The sequence below is a fragment of the Meleagris gallopavo genome, chromosome 5, assembly GCF_905368555.1.
Source record: "Meleagris gallopavo chromosome 5, MGAL_WU_HG_1.1, whole genome shotgun sequence".
Lineage (NCBI taxonomy): Eukaryota > Metazoa > Chordata > Aves > Galliformes > Phasianidae > Meleagris > Meleagris gallopavo.
Genome location: NC_139408.1, coordinates 13094866 through 13122454, shown reverse-complemented (window position 1 = coordinate 13122454; position 27589 = coordinate 13094866). Strand labels below are relative to the sequence as shown.

Here is a 27589-nt window from a genome sequence, read left to right as displayed (position 1 = left end):
ACCTGGTTAGCATTTGAACGGTTGCGGATGTTTTATATTGGAAAGAATGGCATTCAGGGGGGAAGAGCCAGGACTCCTTGTCCCTCTGCCCTGGTACAAGCAGAGCTTCATTGGAGCTTTGGAGGCAAGATCGAGTCCAAAGCACTGTGGAGCATCACCCAGCTCTCTCCTGGCAGTCACCAGCCCCATTTGAGCAGTTTAGTGGTGATATGCTTACTATGCAGCTGCACCTGCAAACATACCCACTTACTGGTGGTGGGAAGAGATTTGGAGATATGTATATAGGGGTTCTTAAGTACATCACCCTCCACAGAGACAGTCTCCACTGCGAGTTCTGGCTGTCATTGTCAAGTCTACTGCTGTTGTCATTCCTCAGGCCAGCTGGCAGCACACAAGACTCCTGGTGTCCTCAATAAAAACCAATCTCTTGCTGAAGGCTGTCATTCCTTCTCTTCTGCAATACACAGTGCTGGGCTGTTCACAATGGACTGTCCTCAGTGAGCCTTGTGGTGCTGGGAAGAGATGTTCCCCATGCAGTTGCATATGCCTTAGGACCTAGGCTACTTCTTCCCAACAAGGTAGGCTGGATGTCCCTCTCCTTCCTCTGCTCTATAACCACAGCTGGGGTTTGATTTTTTTTTTTTTTTAAATAAAATATCCAAACAAGTTATAATCCCCTCTACAAACACTTGTTCTATATACCATGCTCTTTGTTCCCATTTCACAGCCTGCAGCCCTCATCTGCCTCCTCTTACCCAACCATGGAGGAGGGATAGTAATGGGGACAGAAGGGTCAAAGCCTTCCATATGACTCACCGTGTGCCTGTAGACAGCCTGGCCATGCTTCCTAAGAAGGCCACAGCTTGCTTATATCAAGCAGTAGGTGCAGCTTTTTGCTTTCACTTCTCAAGCAGCACTACTAGCAAAGAGGAAAAGGCCTCACACAGCAGCTGAGGATGTGTGGGGCTTTTGCACAGCAGAAGTAAAAGACCAAGGATTCAGAACCCTTGTGCAAGCCTAGGTTAAGCAATTAAGCTGAGCCTGAAAAGGAAGTTGATTGTGGGGACAGTGGGAATCTTTCAGACTTCAAATTGCTTTGCTATATCCTGTCTCACAGACAATGCTGGCTGCCACCAAATTATAACTTCCCCTTTGCCGTGCAATCTGAATTCAAACCCTGAGCTCGTGCTGTTGAGTCCTTCTGAAGCCTGGCAAACTTGGGTGAGAGGGCTCAGCAGAGCCCAGATTCATTGCTAACTCTCACTGTTGACTTCCCTTGGGTTGCCTGTACCTTCCTAATGCAAACTACCCCTCTTGCTCTCCTTAGCATCGCTGAGTACCTCTGTTGTTCAACTCTGAGGCACATTAGCTTGCTTACGGATGCAGTGGTTTTCTTTTTAGCCGTGTTACATCGGCACTGAGCTGTTGCAGCCTCTATTCACCTGCTGATGAATTATACATGGGTGGTACAGCGGCAGTTCCCCAGGCTGCTGAGCTGGGCTCTCACCCTCCTAGCTATGCTGGGGAAGAAGAGAAAACATCAGTGTAGAAATAGGAACTTGCTTGGGTTTGCTTTCTCTTTCCTATTCACAAGCAGTGCCTGTGAAAGCAGCACCTGCACTAAAACAAGACAGCTCCGGAAGCTGCTGCTGCCCTCCACCGCTCTTCTCTTTCTCCTCTTTATATAACCTGCCTGTCACCATAGATACCCTGCTGTAAATATTTAAAGTGTCAGTCGGTATGGAAGGAATTGCTGTGGAAGTTAGCAGAGGCAGAAACTCAAGGTGATGCTACAGGTCTCTGCTTACCCAGCAAGGGAATATAGGGATGCAGAAAGCAAAGATGGACGGGAAGCTCTCTGCCCTGCTCTCCCCACCAGAGCCAGCTCCACTCTTCCCCCAGAGTGATGTCCCACTGTCTGGGAGTAGGAGGGGCATCACCATGGCCTGATTTTTGGGTGGCTCTGTGTGGAGCCAGGAGATAGACTCAACGATCGTTAAGAATCCCTTCCAACTTGAGATGTTCTATGACTCTATATACTTCAGTCCAGAGCTCATCTACCCAACACGGACCATAGATGGGGACCCTGTGGTGGATGAGGCTTTTTCCAGAGCCCAGCTGGGATCTGTGAAGGGTGGAGCTGCTGGTGTTCCCCTGCAGAAGCTGTCCTGAAAGCATGGGGCGGGGATACTGCTCAGCCCTGCGTCTGCTCTGGGGCTCTATGAGTCATACCCATAGATAGTTGTGCCAAAACCACAAGCATGACACTGGCCTTTATAGCAGCATCAAAAACAGGGAGAAGAAGAGGAGGAAAAGGGAGATAGACCAGCAGATGAAAGAAACACACCGAGCACCTCTGTTCTCTGCTACTTTACTCCGCTCAAAAATGTGAAAAAGTGAAAGCACACTTAAATGGCTGCTCCTGGGGGTGTTTTTTTTTTTTTTTTTTTAATTTGTTTTTTCTCCTTTTTTTAACATCTCCAATAAGTATTTTCTTCATAGGTTTGCCCCTTGGGTAAGCAAACTGGCGTTAACAGCGCGTCCCACAGAGCACCTAAATTTAACCCATGCTATGAACTAGGGAATTCCCCAGCCCTGTGCACAGCACCTGCACTCCATCTGAGGAGTGACAAGCACAAGTTTGTGCAAATCAGTCCAACATACAGAGCAGCCTGCTTAGGAAGATCTGGTAAAGCTGCTGAGAGACTTTGAAATGCATTCCTGATACTTTGTAGACTGTACAGCATGGGGGAAAAGGCTGGATTTGATAGCACGTATCTGCTTGAGAAACACTCTGTGTTACCTTGACAATGTAACGTGTTGGTGTTTGTTTTGTCGGCTTGTTTTTTTTCTTGTACCGAGGTCAAAGTTTTCAAGCACACTCAGCTGAACTGACGAGAAGTAAATAAAGTGATAGAAGAGAGGGATATTTGGACAAAGTTTGAAATCCTTCCCCACTGCCAAGCTGCAGAGAGGTTTTGTTGGGGTGGGCAGGTGGGTGAACCTCATTTAGACCCCAGAGCTGGGTGCTGTAAGAGATGGGAGCTGTGACCCTCAAGCTGGAGCCCTGGACAGTGTGTAGTTCAGGCATGAGGATGCCCCAGCAATAGGAATGCATTAGCTCTGAGCCAGATTGTTTAGCATTTGGAGTGTATGAGAAGTTTTGTTCCTCATTTGCTATTTTACATAAGATAAGGCAGAAAGGAAACAGCTGTGATACTACCTTCAAAAATCCCAAGCTCCCCATTGGTGGCTCCAGCGCCAGTTTGGTGATAGTGATTGCAGTAGGACTGCCAGCTTCCCAGCATGCAGACACTGGTTTGAGTATCTTTCCTTCCTAACCTCAGCTCTGGCTGTGCTGCTGCTGAGGCCTTATTGGTTTGCAGGCAGTCCTTTCTCTTCCCTGCAGCAAACCCTGCTTGTTTTGGGCAGAAAGCAAGGCACTGCTGTGTCATAGCAGGGGAACAAATTTGAGATCCTGTCATTATCCTTTGGATCAGGATCCAGGCAGGATTACACCTATAGCCAACGATTTGGTCTATCAGCTAGTGCATGAATACCTCTGTTAGGCTCCAGCTTCATTGCTAAGGCCAAATGAGTGAATGGAGCTTAGAGACAAAGGATTTACGAATCCATGGTAAGCCCACAATTGGGGATACACTCAGTGCTAGTAATTGAAAACTGGGCCAGCTTCTGTTCTGCCTCAGTCCTCACTGGATACACAGCAGGTGCAGAAGGCAAAGCAGGGTTCAGCAGGCACCAGGGGTGCTGTCTGAACACCTGAATTCATTTCTTTTTTTTTCTTTTTTTTTTCCTTTCTTTTAGACATTTAAGGTTTTGCTCTCGTTCAGGCCCTTGTGTTCTGAGTTCTGTTCTGACTTTTTGGTATCCCAGCCCTAAAAGAAGCAATTGTGCCTGCTGGATGCACAGCAGGGCGAGAGCAGGCTGCGTTTCTAGGGATGCACAGATGAACCAAAGTGGGGTTAGCCTAGAAGATGGGGAAACTTTCTCCTGGTTCTGTGATGCTGCTTTTTGGCTTTTAAAATTAAACATGAGGGATACTAAAAATGCCAACACATGTGACACAGATCTCAGAATCACAAAACCACCAAGGTTGGTAAAGACCTTCAAGATCATCCAGTCCAACCATCCACCTATCACCAATAGTTCTCACTAAACCATATCCCTCAACACAAAATCCAAACGTTCCTTGAACACCTCCAGTGTTGGTGACTCCACCACCTCCCTGGGCAGCCCCTCATCTCTTTGATGGTGAACCCTGAAAATACCCCTAGATGGGTGGGGAAAGGAGCAAAGCAAGCATGGTGAGTGCTTCTGCCCAACTTGGGGGTGATCTTTTGGGCAGTAAGGCTGAAATGAAGCATTGGGAACACGGGGGTGATTTTTAATGTATGAGAAAGTGGGGAAAAGAAGAATGGGAAGGGTGGAAAGGCTACAAGAGGGGAAACGAAGAACGGGAGAAGGGAGAGGGTGGGACCCAAAGGGACCCCGCCGCTCGGGAGGGGCGGGCAGGGGGCGGCCCTTCCCCGCGCTTCCTCCCTCTCTCCCTCCCCCTCTCCCTCCTCGCCGCCGCCCAGCTTGGCCTCAGACCGGGAGCTGCCGCCGCCGAAGCCGCCATGGGGGTAGAGGGCTGCACCAAGTGTATCAAATACCTGCTCTTCGTCTTCAACTTCATCTTCTGGGTGAGCCCCAGCGCGGTGGGGACGGTTGGGCTGCGCGTTCTGCTAGAGCCGGGGTTTTTCCATTCCTTCTCTCCCCTCCACCAACCAGCCCCCATGTTGAGCTTTGCACCCTGCTATCAGGGCTTTGGTCGGCGGGGCGCGGAGAACGTTTATCCTTTGCTATTTTTTATGCGTGCAAACGCAGCTTTATTTATTTCTGTATTTATTCATACGGCACGTCTATACGTACTCACGTAGATGGATGTATTTTTACGTCTGTGGATCCTCGGCACAAGGGCGGGGGTTCGGCTCGCTGTCCTCCCTCCGCACACCCCGTTTACCCGTGCGGTTTTTCGGTTGCTGAGGGCTGGATGGGGTGAGCCCCCCCGTGAGGAGGGGATGCGTAAAGCAGAGGAGGTTGGAGCTGCTGCTGCCCCTCGCAGCCCCGGCAGCGCCTGAGCGGGCTGGGGTAGAGCTGGGCGCTGCCTCTGAGAACTTAGTGGAGCCGGCGGATATTCCCAGGGTGCCGCTGAGGTTTGCTTTCCTGAGAAAGTTTCTCATGGAATAATTCATCTGCCTGGGCATGGTGGTGGCAGCGGGTCCTCCTGCTGGGGGAGGAAGGTCACTGTTTGCGCTCCTGCCCGTTTTTCCCAATTCTGGGTCAGACGCTGACGCGTGAGGGAGCGGTGGAGACGCTCCTCAATCCAGCCTGCCTTGAGACTGTGCTTTGCCTTTCTTCTCACATAGCAGTGACCGAGGGAGGCTGACGAGCGGTGACGACAGCGGGATTAATTGATATCCGATGCTGTGCCAGCTGCAGGATGAGTTGGGACCGTCCTCCTCTTTCTCTAGGCAGCAGGACAGGGCTGTGCCTCCCCGGGCTGTTTCCCCACGAGGTTCGGTGCCTATCCGGGGGCTTTGCTTCCCTCCTGCTCCTAGCTTCCTGCCATTCTTGTTGCAGAAGTGTGGATGCAGAAAGGAAGGGTCCCATGGGGACAGGAAGGATACAGGAGGAGCTGCTGCTCCTGGGCAGGCTCCCTCGTATACCTAACTCTTAGTAAACCATCCTTTCACTTAGAAGGGGAATGTCACATCCATTTTCTTTCCCTTTATGGCTTCTGGTGCCTGCTTCCCAAAGCGCTGCCAAGGGCTTGCCAGCCAGCAGTTGCTTCCCGGGGCTGCCTCCTCCTCCAATGTTTTTCATGAGCCTGACAGGCTCTGGGGCAGTAAACAACAGGTCTGATGGCTTTCAGACCCTTCTAGTTTTCCATAAGCAGGAGTCGAGGGGAATTGTAAGGTTTAGCACCTCATCAATGCGGTGAGGAAGAAGCCTTGTGCTTCCATCTGTGGGTGGGAGATGCTTTGGTCACTACCCCGTTGTGAAGACCTGTGATAGTTTATGTTCAGAGGGAGGAAGCAGCGCTGAAGTGCTCACTGCAGAGTGCCTGGGCTGCTGGCAGGGCAACTGTGTGGGTGTCCCAGCCCTTGGGAGATGTGGGGCCTGGGGTGGTGTTGATGCCAGCTGCTTGGTATGTGAGGGCTGTGGGACTGCTCTGTTGCTTGTTGTACGCTTGGCACTGAGTCGAAATCAAGCTTGAGGCAGCTTGGCAGGCACCGGGGCTTGGCCGCATGCTGAAAAGCAGCTCACTCCGGGGGAGTAAAGGAAGTAATTCTAAGCCTTAGCTGTGTTAACAACTAAGAAAGAAGCTGATAACTTTTTGAAGTGGCCCCATTGTCCTGCTGGGGCGTAAATAAACGGACACCCCCATAGCAGCGCGGGGGCATAACAAAGCCGCCGTGTTGGGAAGCAAAAGTAAAATGTTGCTTCAGCACCAGTCGCCCTAGGCGCCTTGGCAGCCCCATCTGCCTGAGATTTCTCTTTTTGGAAACTTCTTTCCCTTGTGCTTGTGCTTTAGGAAGAACCAGGCTGTTTTGCTGGCTGAGGCAAGCAGCTGGGCCACGATGGCTGTCAGGGAGCTCATATAGGATTGCATGCACATCACTGGTGTGTGCTGACGGGTACTGGGAAGGAGGGTCCTGAGGCTGCTCAGAGCTTTCTGAAGCTCCAGAAGACCTGTGGCACCTCCAGCAGAGTTGTGCTGGGTTGTAGCATGATGATAGCTTGCAGGCAGGGTGGTGGAAAAGGACAAGGGCAGCTCTGGGAGAGCCTCACCCCACTGACAGAACACAAGGATAATAAGGAAAAGCTTACAAGCTTGGCCTGAAACCTTGGTAGAAATACTTGAACCCTGCTTCTGTTTTTTCTTGCATGGCCGAATTAGGCAGTATACTTGTGATATTTGAAAGCCATGGGGAGCGGTGACTTTTGGGAGATGGCCAGCTGTCTGCAAAGGGTGCTGGGTTATTGAGTGGCTGTGGAGCGAGTTGCCAAGCTCAGGGCCTGAGGCGTCACTGGTGGAAGGGCCTCAGCATGGTCCAGGTTGGGGCTGGCACATTTGGCTGGAGCCACTTTTATACATCCTGAGAAGCCAAAGGAGGCCCAATAGGTCTTTCGAAATGTGATTAAACGTAACCAGGGAGGAATCGGCCTGCTCTCACCCAGCCCATTAGCTGACATCTCCCAGCACACTGCCACCTGCTCCAGTGAGGGGTCTGGTTCAAAGAGCTGGCTTCTGGCATGGTGGTGACCAGTTGGTTGGACTTGCTGATCTTAGTGGTCTTCTCCAACCTTAATGATTCTATGATTCAGTCCTCCCTTCTATGCTACACGTAGCTATTTTCTCCTACGCATGCTGAGTTGTCTGTGGCATGGGTGGGGATGAAAAGGAGGAGCACAGGGGGAACGTGAAAGACCATGCATTACAAGAACAGATGAAGTTGCTGAGTATTCTCTTAACAATTCTGGGGAAATTCCGCTGGTCACCTGCCAGCTTGCAAAAGCACATGCACAGACGTTTGGTGACGCTGAGGAAGGTGGCAAGCCTGCACTTTCTCAGATCTCAGTGGTGGCCCAGTGGGGACTGTCGTGCTCCAGGGCTTGTTCGCCCCATCATAACAGCAAGGCTTTAAATGAGGTTTAAAATAGGGGACGGAAACCCAGTGAGAGAGATGGAGGTTGGAGAGAAGCAGCCTGGCAGGTTGGTAGAAACAGTTTGAGTCTTGTTTGGGTTGCATCCCCACACGCATGCCTGGACTGGAAATTGCTTAAACGGTGTTAGTCACAGTGTGTCACAGGCTTTTCCAGTGCAGTGGGGTTTATGTTTTGATCCTTGGTCTCCCTGGGAATCACAGTGTTGCAAACGCTGAGGACAGAAGGCTTTGCCAGCATCTAGCTGTAGTGACTTGGGGCTTGGTGTAGTTGGGAATGCACAGTGCAGCGCATTTCCACGTGCCTTGACGGCATCTCGCTATGATTTTTCTGGGCTATCGTGTGAACACAACCGCACCTGTGAGCCCTTTGGTGTCTGCCTGCAGGAGCTCATTGAAACAGTGCTCCATCCCATGGCAGTACCTGCCTTCACTGCCCGAGGAGGGAGCATCACTGCCAGCTGTGTTCCTGTGGTTCATCTGTCAGACACCCTAAAGCTCACCTCCTGTGAGAGTGCATACACGCCTTGGGAACACTTTGATGCTGTGATGGAAAGCACTGTGTGGGTGTGTGTTATTAAAAAGGGAAAGCTGTTGTATTACCAGTGGAGCTAAACATTGATGTGTGCGGCCAAACTGATTCAAAAGATGTATCTGAAATTGTTTTCTTGTACTGCTGGGGCGATTAACCCTTGCTGATGGGTGCCAGTGCCAGAAGCTATACCCATCCAGGGAGCATCCCACGGTGTGTCCTTCACCAGTGCGTGGGGACACAGGGCTCTCACCCTTCCCCTCCTCCTGCTTGGGCTGTGTTTGGCACCCAGCCTACCACTACTCTGGGAGTGTTCCTCCGGGCCTGTTTGGAAGGGCCTCACAGTGTTGTTGGGCTGGTAACTATAGGCACCAGTGGAGAACTTGGTCCTGCTCTGCTGCTCTATTAATAGCGGCTGCTGGAAAGTGGCCATGGCTGAGCTGCTCCAGGCACAGCATGGATAAAATGCTGCCTTCCTCCCGTGCATGAAGAAAATGGGCCTTTCTGCTTCATTTTTGCCCCAGTTTCTGAACAGACTTAGCCTGCACATCTTTAGCCATGTGGCCTCACCTTTGACAGAAATCATGATATCAGGAGATGATGGAGAGATCTCATCTCTACTTTCCAGAAGTGTTGTGGCTTGCAAGTGCCTTTATCGAGTTCAATAAAGAAAATTTAAGTTCTTTGGCTTCCTTCAGTTGAATTGCCTCTTCCTTTATCTTGATTTAAGTTACTTCCCCTGCTTACATTCAACTCTGATGTAGCAATTAATTCCTAGCTGCTTGCGTGGCGAGCTGCTTCAGCTTTGGTGAGTTGCTTCATCCTTCCATGCCCTCACTCCCTATGACCCAAACTGAGTGATGAAGGTAGTGTCCCAGCAAGAGGGCCAGCCGTGTCCATGGGAAGCTGCATTGCTAAAAATACAGCATTGTGAAATACCGGCACTGACATAACCCTTCTTTTCCTTGGGGCCAGGCTGCAGGATGTCTGTTGCACTTTGCTTCTTCTTTCTCCTCCTCCTCCCTGCCAGGAAAATTATTGGGGAGAGGGGTGGAGAAAGGCAGCAGGAGGAAGAAGGGTGGTAACAGCAGAAAAAGAGAGTGATAGACATCCTTATGTGCGCAAGCATCATCTTGTACAGGGATTCCCCATGTTCATGGCAAGAGGAGGAATGTGCCTTATGCTCTTAAAGCATGGGTGTTTGCTTCTTTATCATGATAAAGTGATACCCCATCTCTTGGATTTTGTGTATCTAGAGGCTGCCATTCCCCCCGTGCCAGCTAGCAGCCTCGGACACGTCTTAGGCAGGCAGGATCCAGCTAGAAAAGCCTGGCTGTCTGAGACAGAAGCAATAAATCTCAGGAAGCTGGAAAAGAGAAGCAAAGAGGAAACAGCAGAACTACCATGGTTGGCCCTTCTGTGCCAGTACACTGTGCCTTTTGGGGTGTAAAGCCTGGGATCAGCTCCATGTGCCTTTACAAAGGGGCAGGAGGAGGGTGGAGGAGGTGTTATTCGGCTTTGTGTTTTCTTTTCTTCTGAGGTTTTTCTAGATTTTTAATATTATTTGTAAAATAAAGGCAGGCAAAAGCACAAGCACAGGTGGGCATTAGGGGAAATGTCAGTTAGGCGGGTTGTGAAACCACATCTAAGAGTAATACAGCACGAGCGTTGCTGAAATTGAAGCTTTTACTATTGCTCCCATTAGAGCAGTCCCCAAAAACACAAATCAGGGCTGGGCTTGTGTTTGCAATGAGTCTCAGAGACGTTATGGTCTGAACAGCATGACAAGGAAAAAGGAATTCAGTAGCCTGCATGAGCTGATGGATACCTACAGGAAAAAAAAGGGAAATCTAGGTGATGAGGCTATGCAACTTGGAGACCAGGAAGGCACCCAGGGTTCTCTGAGTGCTGCTGCAGTATAAATGCTGCACATCCCAGTGGACACAGGGTTACTCCAACACACCAGCAGGGTTTTCTCCCTCTTGTTTTCATTCCTTTGGAAAGATGCCGTTGTTGCATTCTGTGCTGCTTGGTGGTAGAAGGATGTATGATTTTCATGGAAAAATTTACTCAGCGTAGCCTAAATCCTGTTTTCATTAGTGAGTGAATGTCGTTTGCTCTTAAGAAATGCAGCTGCTGTTGGATTGAAACTTCCAGCCGAAGGTCCTTGGTGCTCTGTTCAAAAAAATGCTTTTCTTTCTGGGTTGTTCTCTAATTGAAAAAAAAACCCAACATGTTATTCTGCTGGAATCTGAGTTTCTGCAGCAGTCCAGTGCTCTGTTCCCCCTTCCGTGCTCTCCTTCCTTTCTTCTTGTTTCTTTCCCCATTGAATCCCAAGTGCGGCCGAGTTCTTTGCCACATTCAAGAGATGGGTTGCTTGTGATGGCATCCATGAATCTGAGGACTGCCCCTTCCTTCCCAGAGGATAAGTGGACACAGGCTTTGTAATGTTCTCAGACAATAAGCAAACAATGCCAGGCTGAATTTGGGGCGATGCCGCCGGCTGCCTTATTTGGAGCCCAGCTGGGGCGCTGGCTGCCTCCATGGCATGTCCGTAGCCAGGGCTGGGAGAGCCACACTGGAGGGAGCCTGCAAGCAGGGAGGTGGCATTGATCACTGGGGACAAGTGCTAAAGCTGGTCGCTGTGGAGAGCAAAGCTTTTCCTCCTTGCCCTCTTGAACTGCCCAAAAGGTGCAGGTGGGGATTCTATACCAGGAGTCACAAGGTCAGCTTGCCTAGGGAGTTCTGCACAGGCTGTGTGCTCGCCCAAGCTGTGGGAGCACCCCAATGAAACAAAATTTTGGTTGGGATTTGCAGGAGTCAGCAAGGGAGAAACTCTGGTTTAAGGAGGAGTGAGGCTGGGTTGAAAGGCAAGGAGCCTTTTTTGGAAATTTCAGTCCACGTGCATTTGGTTGAGCACTGCTGCACTTGCCCAGCCCTTTGCACTTTTCCTAAACAAAATCTCTATTTTCATATTGTCAAATGTGACCCTCATACTTGCACCTGACCCACCTCAGACCCTAATGAAAAACACTGTGTGTCCACTTCTGTAGTTTTCAGGAGTTATCTTCCAGTTTTGTACATGGGCTGTTTTTTAAGATGAGTGGCTTCGGGAGTTTCAAGCACTCAGATGGAAGCAGATGTTTCCAGCAACTGATCTGGAATTCCATCCTTTCTCTGATTTTTTAAGTGAAAGGGGGCTGCCATGGATAGCACAGTGGGTCCTGCTGGAAGTCCGCTCTGCCAGGGAGAAATAACTGGACATTCAAGCCACCCGCAGGTCATAATCATGCTCCTGCCTAGGAGTTCAGGTCCGGCCGTGAGTAACGTGTGGCTCTGTTCTCTCTGCAGCTGGCTGGGGGAATCATCCTGGGAGTGGCCCTGTGGCTCCGCCATGACTCACAGACCACCAACATCCTCTACCTGCAGCTGGGTGACAAGCAGGCTCCCAACACCTTCTATGTCGGTGAGTAGTGCTGGGATGGAAGCAGAAGGGAGGGCTTGAGATACATGCTGCTGTCCTGATATTCTCTGTATTGCCCTGCTTTCTGGTGATTATTCGTGGGTTGCATAGGTGGAGTGAGGACCGGTCCCTCCAGAACTCCTCAGATCAGTGACACAGAAAGTATGTGTCTGTATATCAAGGGAAGGCGGAGGTCTGAGTCTGTTCCTCTTGTCGTCTGTAGCTGAAAGTGTTTACATTCCATCTGCCCATCAAGTGGTGTATCAGAGAATCACAGAATGGCTTGAGTTGGAAGGGACCTTAAAGTCCACCCAGTTCCAACCTCTGCCATGGGCAGGGCTGCCCCCTACCAGCTCAGGCTGCCCAGGGCCCCATCCAACCTGGCCTTGAGCACCTCCAGGGATGGGGCACCCACAGCTTCTCTGGGCAGCTGTGCCAGTGGCTCACCACCCTCTGAGGAAAGAATTTCACCTCACCTGAATCTCTTTTAGTTTAAAACCATGCCCAAGCCCTTCTGCCCAGCTGTGCGTGACTGCCAGAGATACTCCTGCTGTCAGCAGCAGTGGATTTTGACCCCTCCTGCTTTGTACCCAGGGCTGTTTTTAAAGTATTTCCCCTTTGTATGTTTTACATTAATAATAATAATAATAATAATAAAATTAAAAAAAAAAGTTAAACATTTTCCTTTCCAGGAGTTGATCCAAACACCTCCTTCCTTTGGAGGCCAAATGGATGTGTCCCAAAAGACACTTCTCCAAAACCTATGAGCATCCTTTGCTTTTTGGCTTATTTACACTTACTTTCTGTCCTTGCCCTTTGCTGTTTGGGTGCGAGTGGGGATCGCACAGCAGCAGCAAGCCAAACCCCCCCAGTCCCACTGGCTCCTAGTGCTGCAAGCAGCCCGGCCACACGGCTCCTGCTCTGTTTAAAGTTACAGTCAGCAACACTCTGCCTGGATTCCTTCTGGTGGCTGTAATTTCCATGCAGTAATAATAGCAAAGCGTTTCTTTCAGCTGCTGTCTCTCTTAGCCAGCCCTCTTCAGCCCGAAGTCTGGGATTCTGTTTTTCTCCTTTTACTCCTCCTTTTTCCCCCAACAACTGGCACGCCCTCCTTCCTCCTGGCCATCCAACAACCACACAGTGTTCCTGCCTTGGAGACCGCTCCCTTGAGCCCAGGACTGGTCTCTAGATATGTATTTTTCCCCTTCAAGCTGCTTTTTGGTGGCTGCCAGGGCCTGTAGGGAGGCTGTAATGCTGGGCAGGCCTTGCTGTGGGATGGGGAGCACAATGGAACAGTCAACAGGGACAAACATGCACAGTGGGGGTTTGTATCTGGGGGAGGGAGTGGTGCTTTGCTGCCTCCTGGCTTTTCTACCCATGTCCAGAAAGAAAAAGCTGTCCAAAAAGAAAGAGCTGTTTTGTAGAAGTTGTTATATCCACATGTGTGTTGTGAGAGGAAAAACAATGCTGCATGCAGGGTTGGGCAGCAATGGAGAAACGAGAGGAGGAGGATGTGGGGAGCAAGGCATGATGCTTATCTATCTTCAGCCTGCGGCAGGGCTTCATGTCTCCCCAGAAATAAGGCAGAAGCAAAGCAGCTTGCCACCACAGCCCTCTCCCCCTGCAGGTCCCATCCTGGAGAGCTCATGCTGCAACAAGGGGCACGGCAGCTGCTTTGGGGCTTCCAAGAGCCAGCGAGGCTGGGGATGGGAATTTCTGGGGTGCCATAACTTCATGCTTTTGAGACTGTAGAGGAAACCGCTTGCTCTTCTTCAAGGGTTATGGTTTTACAGTGTGCAATTTCCAAGGTGATTTGACTTGCTAAGGGGCTCTGCTGGCACTGGTGAGTTATTTTTGCCTAGCAGAGGGAGCCTGGGCATGCTTCTACACACACATCAGCTGTGAGCTCTCAAGTGTAACCCACCCTACAGAGAGGCAGCGTGAGCCAGCGGTGAGAGCTGGGTGTCTCTCAGCCCTCCCTGCTGGCAGCTGTTCTGAGAGAGCAGCTGGGTTTCCTCCTGCTCTTCCTCTCTCTCCCTCTTAGTTGTGGATTTCAATCAAAAACCTGTCCTGAAATATGCAGTTAGCTGGTCAGCAACCAGCCTTCACAATAGCTCGTAGCGTTGACAAACTGAATGCTTACAACCGGCTAACCATTTCCTAGATATCTAGTGACCCCCCTCTCCCCCCCCCCCACATAAAGAACCATCTTCTTTTTCAAAAGAGCAGTGCTGTGAGAGCCTCTCTGCCGGCTGCTCTCAGCGTTCCAAACTGGGCAATGTGCACCCAGCTGTTCCCAACTGGGATGGAGCAGCACGACCCACTGCTTTCATTGTCTTATTCCTGGGCCTCGAGCCAAGCACGAAGCCGCCCAGATTTGGGGGTAGTTTTCCATGCGGCGTTGGGTGTAGGAAGAGGGCTGGGTTTGCTGCTGTTTAGTTTTCCCTCTGACTTTTCACTTTTTGTCAGTGGTTCCTCTGCTTTTCCTTCCCAGAACAGCAGTGCCGGCACTTCTTAGGAGCGTGTAGGGTTTCGGTCAGACACGCAGTAGCAATTTAAATTTGGACATGGAGGCCAACGCTGCCACTCCCTTTCTTTCCCCTTCTCTGCTGTCCTGCAGTGTACTGCTGCCCAAATAGAAAATATATCATCACTTTTTTATGTTTGGGCTTTTTCCCCTAGCAACAAGGCTGATAAAGATGGCAGTTCTGGCTCTGGCTTCCCAGCATCCGCATGTGATCATGATGTGATACCTATTGCTGGCATCCTCTCTGCAGCCTGGGCTTTGTACAGCACCTTCAGGAGACTTTGCTGGCCTCAGAGGCTCTGATGCTCACGTTAAAGCTTATTTAGCAGCTGTGCAGGAGTGGTCAGGACATCTGAGCTTCCCTGGGCTTACCTGCTGGCCTTCTGACATGCAGGAGTGCTCATGGCCATGGGTTCCAGTTGTGGCCAACCCATTATGTCACAGAGCTGCATGACTTGGGTGCAGGCTCTCATGAAAAGAACCAGGGAGCTCCAAAGTCCCAATTTCTGGGTCCTTGTGCTCTGCTCCTTCAGGCCCTGATGTGTGGCTGACTGGCAGAGATGTGAGCGGTGGCCAAGTTCACACACCCAGCAGTAGAAAACAGGGCTTATATTTGGCACTGAAGCACAGTGAGCAGAATGGGTGATTGCTAAATTAACTTGTACGTGGTTTGTTGTTTGTTTTTCTCAATTGGAAGTACACGTATTTTTCTCTATTGGAAATAAGCCTATTTATAGTTAAGGACAATTTAATTATCTAGTCTCTTAAAAGAAGAAAAGGCTGTGGTTTGTAGGTCCTCAACTTGCCAATAATCACTGACAGATCAACTCCTTCAATAGTGGTAGAATTCTTAAAATAATAGATACAGTGCACCATATATTGTCAATAGTTCCCTTTAAGTGTTTCTCTAACAATGAAAATAATCATCTTTCTGTATTTTTAGCTCAGAATTCAGTTTCTATTAAAAAAGCAACTTACACTTAATTGTAACCCAGCATACCTTCATAGTGACTAGCTCCCGAGGGTCATTTACTCTGCAAGCTAAAATTGGTTCTGACTTAAGGCCACTTCCCTGCTGGCTTAGTAAATCTTGACTTAAAGTTGGTGGCAGTAAGTTATTTTGGGTTCAGATCTACCCAAGTGCAAAACAACTTGTGTCATTGCGTATTCGGGTTAGGCTCAGAAGGCAGCCTCGTTGCCTCTAACATGCAGCCTCCTCGTGCTCCCTGTTTGTGCACTGAAGTCAAGGGAAGCTCCAAAACTGCTTGGGCTTTGTGGGTGCCGGAGACACGCAGCAGTTCTCCTGCAGGCTGCGTGCTGACTTTTGAGACCTAAGATCTCTGTCATATGATTCTATGACCCGACATTTCCCAGACAGGCAGAACAGAAGAAATCTGGTTGTGTCATCTCTTCCTGTGGGGTCAGTTTGCGTATGGGTGTGTACACATGTGGACGTTCGTTGGGTTTCTCCACACATTCCCTTTGTTTTTGTAAAGGAAGGTGAACCCCTTTCCTTTTCCTCGTGTTCTCCCACACAAAGGCAGTGTCTCCACAGGCATGACGTGTGGCCCCAGAGGGCTTTCCATGCTATACAACAGGGTTACTCCATCTGGAAGGCATTAGCAGTTACGGAGCGGCAGCATTTCTCTTAGGAAAAGGGCTGGAGGGAAAGGAAGGGGCTTCCCAGTTGTCATCTCCCAGCACTCCCTCTCTGCTTTTTGCGCCTCTCACACCATTTCCAGGAAAGCACTGTTGGTCCTGCTTGTAATGTGAGATGGGACTGGGGCTGGGGAGACCTGCTGGGCTGATTCCATGAGTAAGTGGATAACAATATCCCAGTGCAGCCTCCCCGCATCAAGCCCAACTTGGAGGGACTTCCCACGCCCTGCCTCTGTCTCACCCTCAACCTGAAAGGAAGCGGGCCAGGGTCAGGACTTGTTGGCACAGTGAGAGTGTTCTCCAGGACTCATCCTCCCCACCTCCAAGCATTGGTGCCAGACTTCCCTGTTCAGCGGCTGCAGCTCTGCCAGTCTCACTGGTGGCTTGCACAAGCCTTGCATTCTCCTCCCTGGGAGCCTCTCTGGCGGGAGGATGAGAACAAAAATCTCTTTTTTCCCTCCCCACAAAGGCTCCGCAAACCCTGGCCTGGCAGCCTAGGGCAGGAGGAGAACATCGTGAGGGGGGCAAGGCTTGGAGAGCCGCCCAGCTTTCCTGGGAAGAATGGTTCGATGCTGGGGAGATTTCTTTTTGCCTTTTTTTTTTCCTTTTCTTTTCTTTTGGAAACATTGCCATGGTGACCTGAGGGGAAGAGACTGGCTTCCATTAGCTTAATGAGTTAAAGCTGCTGAGAGAGAAGAGAGAGAATGGGGGGAGGTAGGTGGGAGCTGCTTGGGAATGCCCCTGCCTGGAGCCTTGCACAAGGGGAGGGCTGTCTTGTCCCGCTCCTCCTCATTTCGCAAGGACACTGCTGGACTTGTTCCTTCTTTTATTTTTTGAGGGTTTTTTTTAATTAATTATTATTTCTTCTCTGCTTTTTCTATTGTTTTTTTCTTCTTTTTTTCCTTCCCAGCAGAGAGAGACTATGGGCTTTAGAACACTGTGGGTGCCAGCAATGTGACCACAATGCAAGCAATAACATCTAGTGCTTCCTCTACCTCTCCCACCCCTGCTCCCAGCACTGAGCATCCTGGATCCTACATGCAGTGGGAAGCTTTTCCAGTCCAGGACAGGCTCACAGGCATTGATTTCCCCTTCCTGAAGTTGGATTCAGGGGGAGGCTTGGGCAAGGGGAAGCCCAGCCAGGTGCTCAGAGGAATGGTGTGTCATTCAGGATGGGATGACAGTTGCCTTGGTCACTGACACCAAGCCCACACTGGCTGTAATCACTGCAGGCTGCCAAGAGTGAGGGCTAAGACGTGTCATACTGCTTTCTGAGAAATGGGCTGGGCTGTTCCAGACCTGACATGAGCAGCCCTCCTGCTGCCTGGCGCCCAGGCAAACTCAGGGGAAGGGGCGGGCGTGGGAAAACGTGATCCAGAGCATATGGCGGGGTGTCTTGATTGGCTTTTGTTTTCTTTTGCAACCTTCAATGTGGCATTTCCAAGGAAATTTGTATTGCATGAGACCATATAGTAGTGTTATGTATTTTATGCATGTTTTTGAATAGGCCCCATTGCCTCCCCATAGGCTGCAGTGCTCTAAGGGGACACCATAAGGGCCACTTGGTTGTGCCCCTCGCTGCAACTGGCCTCTATCCCCAAGCTTTAGAGGGTTTTTGATCTCTCTGTGCTCAGACCCATCTCCCTGTCCTGGCAGCATGGGACCTGGGGATGGTGGTGAGGTAGCTGTCCTTCATGACCCTTAAATGAAGACCAGGAAGGGGCTCTTGTCCCTTCTGTTCTCCCAGTGATGTTGTGGCAATGCTTGCTCAGCCTAGAAGTTGCCTTCAGTGTTCGTTTTGAGGGATATAAGAATACAGCCTTCGATAGCCCTGTGGGGAAGCTGCCTGTCGACTCCCTGCAGCATCGTGTTCTCCAGAAGTGCTGCATCTGCTTTGTTGCCTCCTACTGGGAGGGTCAGTGGGAATGGTGGCTTTTGTGCCATGGTAATGACTTACCCCCTTGTCTGCAGTGGAAGTAGCAGCCAGTGGGTCACGGTGAGGATGTCTGTGTCACTGTGACAGGGACATCCTGCTGGGTCAGCTTGCCATTGTGCTGCTCTTCCCTTGCGCCCAGCTTCCTCCCTCCTGCTGCCTCTAAATATAGCAAGGGAGAGATGTGGGGTCCCAGCACAGGGGCTGTCCTGGAGACACTTCCCTGTCCAGGTGGGCTGGGGTGTTTCTGTGGTAGTGGTTTTTGTTTTAAAAGGGAAGGATCGGGAGCTGAAGTTGATCCTTTCCCGTGTCTACCACATCCATACTGACGTTATAAACACACCAAAGATGTTGTCTATCTGCTTTTTAGAAGTTTTACCTTGGCTTAACTGCACTTGCAGTGAGCTCAGTAAGAGCACTCATGTCACGCATGCCCATTACAAATGGCTTTGGAATGGAAAATAGAACCCATTTACAAAATGGCAGACCCACAATACTTAAGAATATTAGTTAATTAAAATACACCAAACCTATGGGCTACATGAGGAGAAAGCAGTACTTCTGGAGCAGGAGCCAAGTGGGATGTAACCGAGTGGGCAGCACTTGGCCATTGAGAGCATTTGGGTGACCCGGCTCTGGGTTTCTGAGTGAAGGAGCTTTGGTTTCCCAGAACCCTGTGTCTGGTGTCCCAACATTGGAATAGTTGAGAAGCAAGTTTGCTGTGAGAGTTTAGAAAACTTCACTGTGGAAGAGCCTCTAAAAAACAAAATCTAGATTGTATTAAATGAGAGGCTTAAGCAGTGCTTTTCCCTTGTTTTGTGGTGGGATAAATATTTGTGTAATGCATAATATAAACAAACCATATGCCCTGTTGCTTGTTTAAAAATATACGCTAGCTCATCATTTTTATTTCCTCTGCTTAAGTATTTAAAATAGGGTGCCATGGGAATTCCTATACTGCAGATTTCAGGATGCTGTAGTGCATTTGTCTTCCCTGCTATGCCCTCTTCCTAACATTGATCAAGCAATTTTAGGGTGGTTGCTTTTAAAAGGTTCGGTGTTACCTACTTGGAGCACTCTGAGGTCTGACTCTCATGTATGCTGTGTGGTTTGCCGGGGTGCAAGCATCCCACTGAACAGTGAAGGTTGGCTCGGGCTGAGGGAATCTCTGTGAGCAAAGACACCCCAAAGATGCTTGCTGACAATGATAACTTTTATTTTAATGGGAGGAACAGTAGGGTGGAAGTTTGAACCTGAAGATGTCAGTGTTGATGGAGCAGCAAACAGTGTGAGATGCAGCAGCTTTGCTGCTGCCACGTCCACCGCCGCCTCTGCTCCTCTGTCTCCCAGGACTTAATTATGCACACCTGTAATGAGCAGCGATGGGCAGCCAGCATGCCTGACCACAGTGAGATGCTCCTATGTTAACACCCTTCCCTCTTGCTCTGCCTTGCAGGAATCTATATCCTGATTGCAGTTGGTGCTGTCATGATGTTCGTGGGCTTCCTGGGATGCTACGGTGCAATCCAGGAGTCGCAGTGCCTTCTGGGGACGGTAAGGCTCGGTGCTTTGGCTGATGCCAAATGTGGCATCGAGTGGTCCCTGTGCCACTTCTTCCCTATCCTACATCCCCTGCCGTTTCTCATTTCAATCTTGGTTTGGAGGCTGCTGTGGAGATTCCAGATCTTGATGTTTTTGCCTGATAGGACTAGGAAACAGCGAAGGTTTCCCACAGTATCTTAGTGAGATTGTCAAGGTAAATCCTGGGAAACCCAGTGCCGCAGAGCTACAGGTGTCCTTGATGTCAGGCAGCAGCTTGGATTCCTGGCACAGTGTGAGCTCATTTGCACAAAGTGCAGCCACACCAAAAACTTGTACCTCTGGAGAGGGTCATGCAGATACTTGCAGCAAGTTCTCGCATGCAATTCAGCTTCAGACCAGGTACCAAGCTTCGTAACATTGCCAGACAGTGGCTGCCAGCCTCAAGGAGACTCTGGCTGCAAGATGCTACCAGTGTGGAAAACTGTGGAAAAACCCATGATTGAAGACCCTGATAGGACAGAAGGAAAAAGAGCTTTCTTCCCCTTACTTTGAAGATCGTTTACCCCCAGGTTGCTTCTGTATCCACACTGGCTCTAAAGAAGGGGTTCTCATCAGCTTTTATAAGGCACTTTTGTACATTAGTGGATGAGAGCAGGGTTTTGCTGCAGGCTTTATCAGTGCTACCAGGAATAGGAGGAGCCCCTGTGCAAACCTGATAGCGATAGTTGCAGCAAGGTCTGACAGCTTTGGGTTGATTTTTTTGTTAGTGTGAGTGATTACAGAACCTGATTTACCCCTCGTACCCTCTTGAAGTTGGAAAGAGGATTAGGAGAGCAGATGGTACCATGTACCTGCAGCCCAATGGGGAAGCTGTCTGCTTTGGCTGAAATTAGCAGCTTGAGCTGCTGGGTGCTGCTTGCAAGTGCTCACACTGTGGCCTGCCACAAAAAGGCTGGAGATGCTTTCTAATGGCCCTTCCTGCTGGCCAGAGTCCCCACTGGGCTCCAAGGACATTTAGGGCAGCATACTTGGGGTGCTCTGCAGAAATGACACAGAGACTTCCGTCACCCATCCAGGAGCACCTCCATACGTGCCATGGTATAGAGCTGTACCTGCAGAATGCTCAATCCCCTGATCTGAGCTGAACAAGGCACCCCTCCTCAAAGGGTACCACCATGAGAGTGAGCCTTCCCACTGAGTTCTGTGTGAGCTCTGCAGCACCCCAATTCCAGTCTGATGGATTGACCACCACAGGATGTTCCTGAGATACAAGGAGGAGGAGGAAGACTTGGTGTAGTGACAGGGAGGAGTGTGGGAGCTGCAACAACAGGGCGAGGCTGTGGGAAGACATCACTTTTTATATTTATTCAAAAAACTGCAGTAGCTTTGCAGAGCTGAGAATGCTGAGGGAGCTGGCCGTTAATCAGCCCCTGACGCCCTGCAGCTCCTCAGCAGCCAAAATGTGCTTTTAACCCAGCGCTGGCAACTCCCACCCTGGGGTAGGGTGGGAGGACTGGCTGAGAGTTTCTGCAGCAATTGGTTTTGTGATACTGGGGCATCCTTGAGCCTGCTGTCTCTGGGCGGGAGAGGGGCTCTGATTATATCTCCTCAGCCGTGCCAGTAGGGAGCTTGGGAATGGGGTGGCATCTGATAGCTTGTAGGATGATGTGTTTGGGATAAGTGTGTGACAGACCTTGCTTGAATCTCCTCCATTAGAAGTGCTGTCGTGCACTCCTCCCACCTTACTGCTTCTTCAGCTTGTACAGCTGTGCTTAAGCATCCCTCTCCTGCTTTGTCTCCACAGTTCTTCACCTGCCTGGTGATCCTGTTTGCCTGTGAGGTTGCAGCTGGAATCTGGGGATTTGTCAACAAAGACCAGGTAAAGCAGCTCCACGTCCTGTGACTGTGGGATGTGGAGGCTGTGCAGGCACAAAGGCCGGGTTAGAAACAGCTCCTGGCTCCCAGTGGTGGGGGGTGAATTTGAGTTTGCATGTAATGCATGCCACGGCAGAAGGTTGGGCCTGCTCAGTTCTTACATAGCTCAGGGCTGTGGTTGGAAACACCTTTACACCGAGAGCATGACTTCACCAAAATAAACTCCCTGGCTAAATGTACTGCTGTGCAGACAGTGTGCTGTTCCCAAGCAAATTCACCTTTGCACATGTTGGTCTGTGAATCCTGAGCAGTCCAAGATGTGTGAGTAAAGCAGCAGAGCAAGATGGAGGCGGGGTGAGGAGGGCTGTGACTGCTGCTCTGCATGCAGGTGGAAAGCTCCAGGATATGGGAGAAACTTAGGATTTGCCCACGTGAAAGCAATGACCGCAGCCGCTCACAATGAATTTCACTGTTTGAAATGGGTGGGGCAGCTGTGTGTTGGCCTTTTCAGCCAGGATAAGCAAGCTGCTTGGAAGCCTCTGAGAGTTGGCTGTACCCCAGTATTGTGTGATTGCATCTCGTGGGTTGGGAAGGAAGAGATGAGTGCACCAAGTGGACACTCAAGTGGACAAGGCAGAAAGTCTGCCTGGGCCAGCACCCCGGGGGACAGCATCTCCAAGTGCAACAGGCACAAGATTTGTTCCATGAGACGACAGGCAGTTTGACCCTGGCCCTGCTATGTCAGTTCTGCTTTAGCTACAGGATCAGGAAGCGATTATTTGGTTTGTTTTGTTTTTTCCATACCCCTGTACCATAATCAGGGAGTATTGCCCTCCAAACCCAACTTTTCGAATAATTATGAAAAAATGCTGGGGGATAAGTGATTGATACGGTATTCCTTTTTTGCTGCAGACCCTTTATATAGTGTTCTAATCCAGCACATGCTGTAAAAACAGGTGTTCTGGAAAGCGCTTTCCCTTCCATACTTGCCCATATATTTTTCTTCTGCCTGCCTCCTTTCATCGCCCTCCCAAATTATTGGGAAGTGTTGGAGGATAAGCCATGAGGTCAACTTCCCTGAAAATGAATGGGGCTTTTTTCCTGGTCTTCTTTTTTTCTTGCTTGGCAGAGCAGATGCTGGTGGGTGTGTGCAGTCCACCGGGCCAGCTGGCTGAGCTGGGGCATGGCTGTTAATTCTCCAGCAGCCATTACAGGATGGGTACGTTCTGCCCCGTGATAGACAAGGCTTTCTCCATAATACAAAACAGCATGTCTGCCTGTGAGTGCTGTCTGGGGAACCTGCTGGATGGGTTTCCTTATTCTCCTCAGGCTGAAAGGAAGTTTTTCTGGTCTTTCCTAGATAGCCAAAGATGTGAAGCAGTTCTACGACCAAGCGTTCCAACAGGCGCTCATGGCAGATTCAGACTCGAGCAACGGGAAGGCTGTGGTGAGGACTTTCCATGAAACGGTGAGGCTCCAGCTGCACACAGTTGGCCGAGGCAACTGCTGGGGGATGGGGTCTATCGTGCCACACTGTACTTAACTGCTCCCCGAGGAGAAAGAGACATTAAATTCACCTGCAGGGCAGGGAGTGAGGACAGCACTGCATTATTAGTGCTTAGGATTGAGGTGAAGCAAGTCTGTTCTTGCTAGGCTTTTGTTGCCTGCTTTCCAATCTTTATGGAAAAAAAAAAACAACTCCTCTGCGTAGGAATTTCCTTGCAGCCAGAGGAAATGAGAATGTGGGAGGAAGGAGGAGAAACTGTGGTCAGGAAAACAGATAGGAAAAGTAGTGTCCAAAGCAGATGACGCTTCATTCAGGCCCTAGCCTGTAATGCTACCTCTTCTTAAATGCCGAGTAACAGGGCTGCACCTTCTTATATATTCTTTCCTTCACACTGTGCAAGAAAGTGTGGCCTGAGCTTTAACAAAACTGCTTTTAATTTACCTCAGCACTCTAAATCAGTGGAAGACAAACATTGCTCTGAGGGGCTACATTCGAGACTTCCTCTGCTCAGCAGGAAGCAAATCTCTGGAGAGAGCTGTATTCATTCTCCTCCAGGATATGAGGCCAGACATGTCTGGGATCACTGTAGGAAGCAGCTGCCCTGCATATGAAGAAAAAAGTTGAATTTGGAGAGTTGTTTCTTCCTCTTGCCTTCCTTCCTTTCCTCTCCCCACCCCTCACACACATCCAAGATGCCTCCAAAGTCTTGGGTGGCTTTTGAAGATGTTTAGTGGTGAGGGAGAAGGATTGCAGGAGAGGGATTGCTGTCTTCTAACCTGTTTTTTCCTTGTCTTTGCAGTTGGACTGCTGTGGTCCTGATGCTATGATTGGAACACTCACTCCTCTGTGGAGAGATGACCTGTGCTCGAAGGACTTCCTGAAAGGCTTGATGCAGGTAGGACTGGCTACTCTGCCCTTAGCACTGCCACGGAAAGCTGAGGCTTTATTTGGGATCTGGATACAGGGTAGAGCTGTTATTTATTTGGAGATTGTGTAGAGGGACATCAGGTTTCTGTTGATACTCCTGGTGCTGCTCCTGCTTGAGGAGCTCGCATCCAGTGGGGAGTCCTAGAGCCAGGACCCATAAACATGAGTGGGACAAGGGGAAAGCGGGGACCTCAGAGTGCTTTTTTTGGATGCCTGGGGAAGGTGGGAGGACAGCAGGTGCTGACCGTGTTGGTTCTCTGCTTCAGGCTGACGCAAGCTGCCACAAAAAGATTGATGAGCTCTTCTCTGGAAAGCTGTACCTGATCGGTATTGCTGCCATCGTGGTTGCTGTGATCATGGTAAGCATCACCACAGTGGGGATGGGAAGTGGGAAGCTGGACCTCTACCCAGCAGACCCAATGCAGTACAAGCACTCTGCACCATAGCCGCTCTGGTACACAGCAGGACTGCAGGCTTCATGCCCCTAGTATCTTGTTGGGGTGGGTGCCCAGCCAGTGGGGTGCAGCAGGACTGCACGCAGGCCCTTCTAGAAGGGTAGGGGGCTGGAGGTCATCCATCCTCACTGCCTCCAATGCTGGTCCTTCCTCCTGCTGTGGTGCCTGGCCTCTGGGGTCCTGCAGCAGGAAGGAATCTTCTTCCTGGTGTTCAGTGGCACTGGGGATCTTACCTCAAATTGGCCAGATCCTTGAAGAAATGGCAGCAGAGACATCTCTCCCTTATCTCTGGCATGAGTGTGTTTACTTGGAGGGTGTGGAACATGATAATGTCTTAATCCCCAGCTTCAAGAGAGGGGAGCTCACGTGTCTTGGGGATCAGCACCTCACCGGTGGCTTTGTGTCTCCTGACAGATCTTCGAAATGATCCTGAGCATGGTGCTGTGCTGCGGCATAAGGAACAGCTCCGTCTACTGAGGTGTGAGAGCAGGGAGGGGAAGGGGGGAGCAGGGCAGACGGTGCTGGAGGGGACCCCAAGTGCCACCAAGTGACCAAGAGACATTTCAATAAAAGACAAAGAAAACAATGTATATAAATACTTCCAATATTACCATACAGTACTTATCATTTTTATTTTGAAGTACTTTTTTTTTTTTTTTTTTTTTTTTTTTAATAAATAAAACTTTCCCGTATCCTTGTGGCTCAGTTAGTTACACATCAGTTTTGTGTGATAGGGAAAGCTGCTGTAGCAGATCTACTCCTTCCTCCCCCTTCCCCAGCCCCAAAATTCAGAAATAACAGTGGTGGAGGATGTACAGAGGAAAAGGCTGCAGCCTGTTATCAGAAATCTTTGCCTTGCTTTTTACTCTTTCAACACAGACTGTTTTTTTTTATTATTATTATTATTTTTATATATGCATAGTTTGATGGTGAAGCTGGATTTAGCTGTTTTGGTCATTTGTTTTCTTTTCCTACCATCATCCTAACTCCAAGCATTTCCACACTGTTATCTGGGCAGCCAAGGAGAGAGGAAGGGGAGTAGCCCCAGTTGACCGGGTGCAATGTGTCCCGGTGAGATAGAGGTAAATGCTCCTATCAGATCTGTTTGCATCACTAGGTAATCTGTTACCACAGGTCACGCTGACATTTTTTACTTTCTGAAAGTAGAAGGTCTTTATAGCTTTTTTTTTTTCTTTTTTTTTTTTTTTTGGTTTGTTTTTCTATGAGCTCTGACTTTATAAATTGGCTCATTTCCAGCGATCTGTCACGTTAAAGGGTCAGTGGCTGGGGATGAATTAGGTCCCAGTTCTTCTAACAGAACATCCTGAAAACTAAGTTGTTCTATTTTTTTTTAATTATTTTTTTTTTAAGCCTCACTGAATGTTTATAGACATAAATTTCTGGAGCGAATCTAGCATTGTACAGAGCTTTCCAACTGATGCTTAGATACAAATGATATTGGGGAAAAAAAAAAAGCAAGCTTTTTTAAAAAAGAAAAAAAAAGTCCTTCACCTTAAAAATTCTACATTTACACACTGCAGGATGACTTACAGGGGTTCCCAGCTGTATACATATACGCTTTAAAATTTCATCTTTGCATCACTCTTTTGCTCAGTGAAATTTTCCCTGCTTAAAGTATGTTGTTGCACTCTGTAGCATTGTTGGGAAAATTTCATAGCCTGATTTTTGCAAAAGAATTTTAAAAATTGCTTCTCTCTTAAGACCTTTAATTTTCAGTTATACAGTACCTAGAGATCAGCTTACCAGAACAAGGGAATTCAGGATTATTGCACCAGTCAAACACTTTCCTGTGCTCTGATAAGCGCTGGTTGCCAATTAGATGTATGTGGCTTCTGTTGTGTGCCACTCTTACCGTGTACATAGAGGGGAAGAGTGACCCAGGATCTATGTAATAAAATCAAAGTGTCTCTAAAAAGATGATCTATGTGTATAGTTCTATAGATATATATTTTTAAGCAAAGCCTTTTCCTTAGTCCAAATGGGCACCTGAGCTGGAAATCTTAGCATCTCTCAGCTCTTTGCCACATCGAAGCAGGAAAGGGGAAGATGAAAAACTTGCAGTCGCCTTCCTCACTTCAGGAATATTTCTGTTTCTTTGAGGATTTCACTCTCCCCTTACCTTCACGTAGCGGGGAGGAGCTCCAAATCAGATGAGGAGAGAGAGTTGTGATCAGTATGAGCACCTTGTCTGTGGCACGTGGGTGCCAAAATGGAACAGGAAATTCCTGCGGTGGGGCAAGCTGATCCCTGCAGTGGCTTTTCTCCCCTTCCGCTCACCCCCTTCCCATTCCTGCCTTTTAGTATATAGGGCCTTTAAGAATTATATAGAGGGAGAAAAATATATAAAATTGCGCTAGGTAAGAGGAGGACGTGCTTCAACAGACCTTTGTTTTGAGGGGATTTGGAGGAGAAAAGATTCAGCCTTAGAAACAGCCTTAAAGCAACACTGCCCTGAATGTTCACTTTGTGCACATGGAGAATGAGGCTCGAGTTTGCAGTAGGTAACCCCTTCCAGGCTCCCCAGCATAGCTCCTTCAGGTCATCTACTCTGTGGCTATAGATGTATGCATCGGCCAAGCATGTGTGTTTACATATATGTGCATCAGGATTGTCAGCATACAGAATGGATGTGTAACTCGCCGCCTTTTTCATTGACTGTTGATAAATGTGTATAAATATGCCATTAAGCACTTCAATTCTGTTTTCTTTCCTTGTACCGTGTTTTTGATATTGTTCAGTATTCAGTTGACGCTGTGTAAGTAGCTGCAGCTCTGTTTGAAGATGGACTGGGTCTCCCTGCAGAGAACTCGATGCAGGTCAGGCACGTCCTTGGATGGTATAGCTTCAGGGATCTGGGCTGTCCCGTGCAGGAGCAACTGGGAGAAAAGCGGTGCTCGCTGAGGGAGTTGGGGCTGTGGGAGCAGGGAGAGCAGCAGGATGTCTGCTCAGACCATGTGCCGCCTCCTGTCCCTGTGGGTGCCGATGGGGATGTCACGGGAGGGGCTGAAGGAGTTCTGTGGGGAGAGGGGTGCACTTTCTTTGGAGTTCATCTGAGAGTCCCCATGTTCAATTGTACAGTTTGACCCAGAGGGGCTGTAGATGAAATTGTGGGTGATGCATACAAACCCTCCCTCTCCAAAGAAGCATCTTTCTGAAGCAAGAGGCAGCAAGCTGCAAGCAGAGTGAGGGGGAGGAGAGAGGCTGTGGGGAGGAGGTGAGTGAACTGTCCAGGTCTGAGTTCAAAGACCACATGGAAAAGTCAAACAGAGCTGCTGACAGCTCAACTGAATGCTTGGGATTTTTTCATACTGTGGAGCATGCCACAAAGCAGTGTGTTTAACAATTTCTTTTTGCCTTTTTTTTTTTTTTTTAAAGAAACAAAACAGAAATCAATTTAATAAACATTTCTCATAGTGTG

General features: G+C 49.3%; 1 protein-coding gene across 1 annotated transcript; it reads left to right on the top strand.

The window, feature by feature from the left end:
* The first annotated feature begins 4543 nt into the window (after positions 1-4543).
* Positions 4544-27589, top strand: CD81 (CD81 molecule). Its single transcript, XM_010711036.4, has 8 exons — positions 4544-4703; positions 11614-11728; positions 19301-19398; positions 21191-21265; positions 22622-22729; positions 23568-23663; positions 23962-24054; positions 24565-27589. Exons 1-8 carry the CDS (start codon positions 4638-4640, stop codon positions 24625-24627), a joined length of 714 nt encoding a protein of 237 aa, XP_010709338.2. The 5' UTR covers positions 4544-4637; the 3' UTR covers positions 24628-27589.

What these genes read in the sequence shown, in the direction of transcription:
- CD81 (XM_010711036.4), top strand. Translation starts at nt 4,638, where the DNA reads ATGGGGGTAGAGGGCTGCACCAAGTGTATCAAATACCTGCTCTTCGTC. An exon ending in TCCCAACACCTTCTATGTCG is followed by an intron (nt 11,729 to 19,300) that starts GTGAGTAGTGCT and finishes TCTGCCTTGCAG; the next exon opens with GAATCTATATCCTGATTGCA. An exon ending in TCGTGGTTGCTGTGATCATG is followed by an intron (nt 24,055 to 24,564) that starts GTAAGCATCACC and finishes GTCTCCTGACAG; the next exon opens with ATCTTCGAAATGATCCTGAG.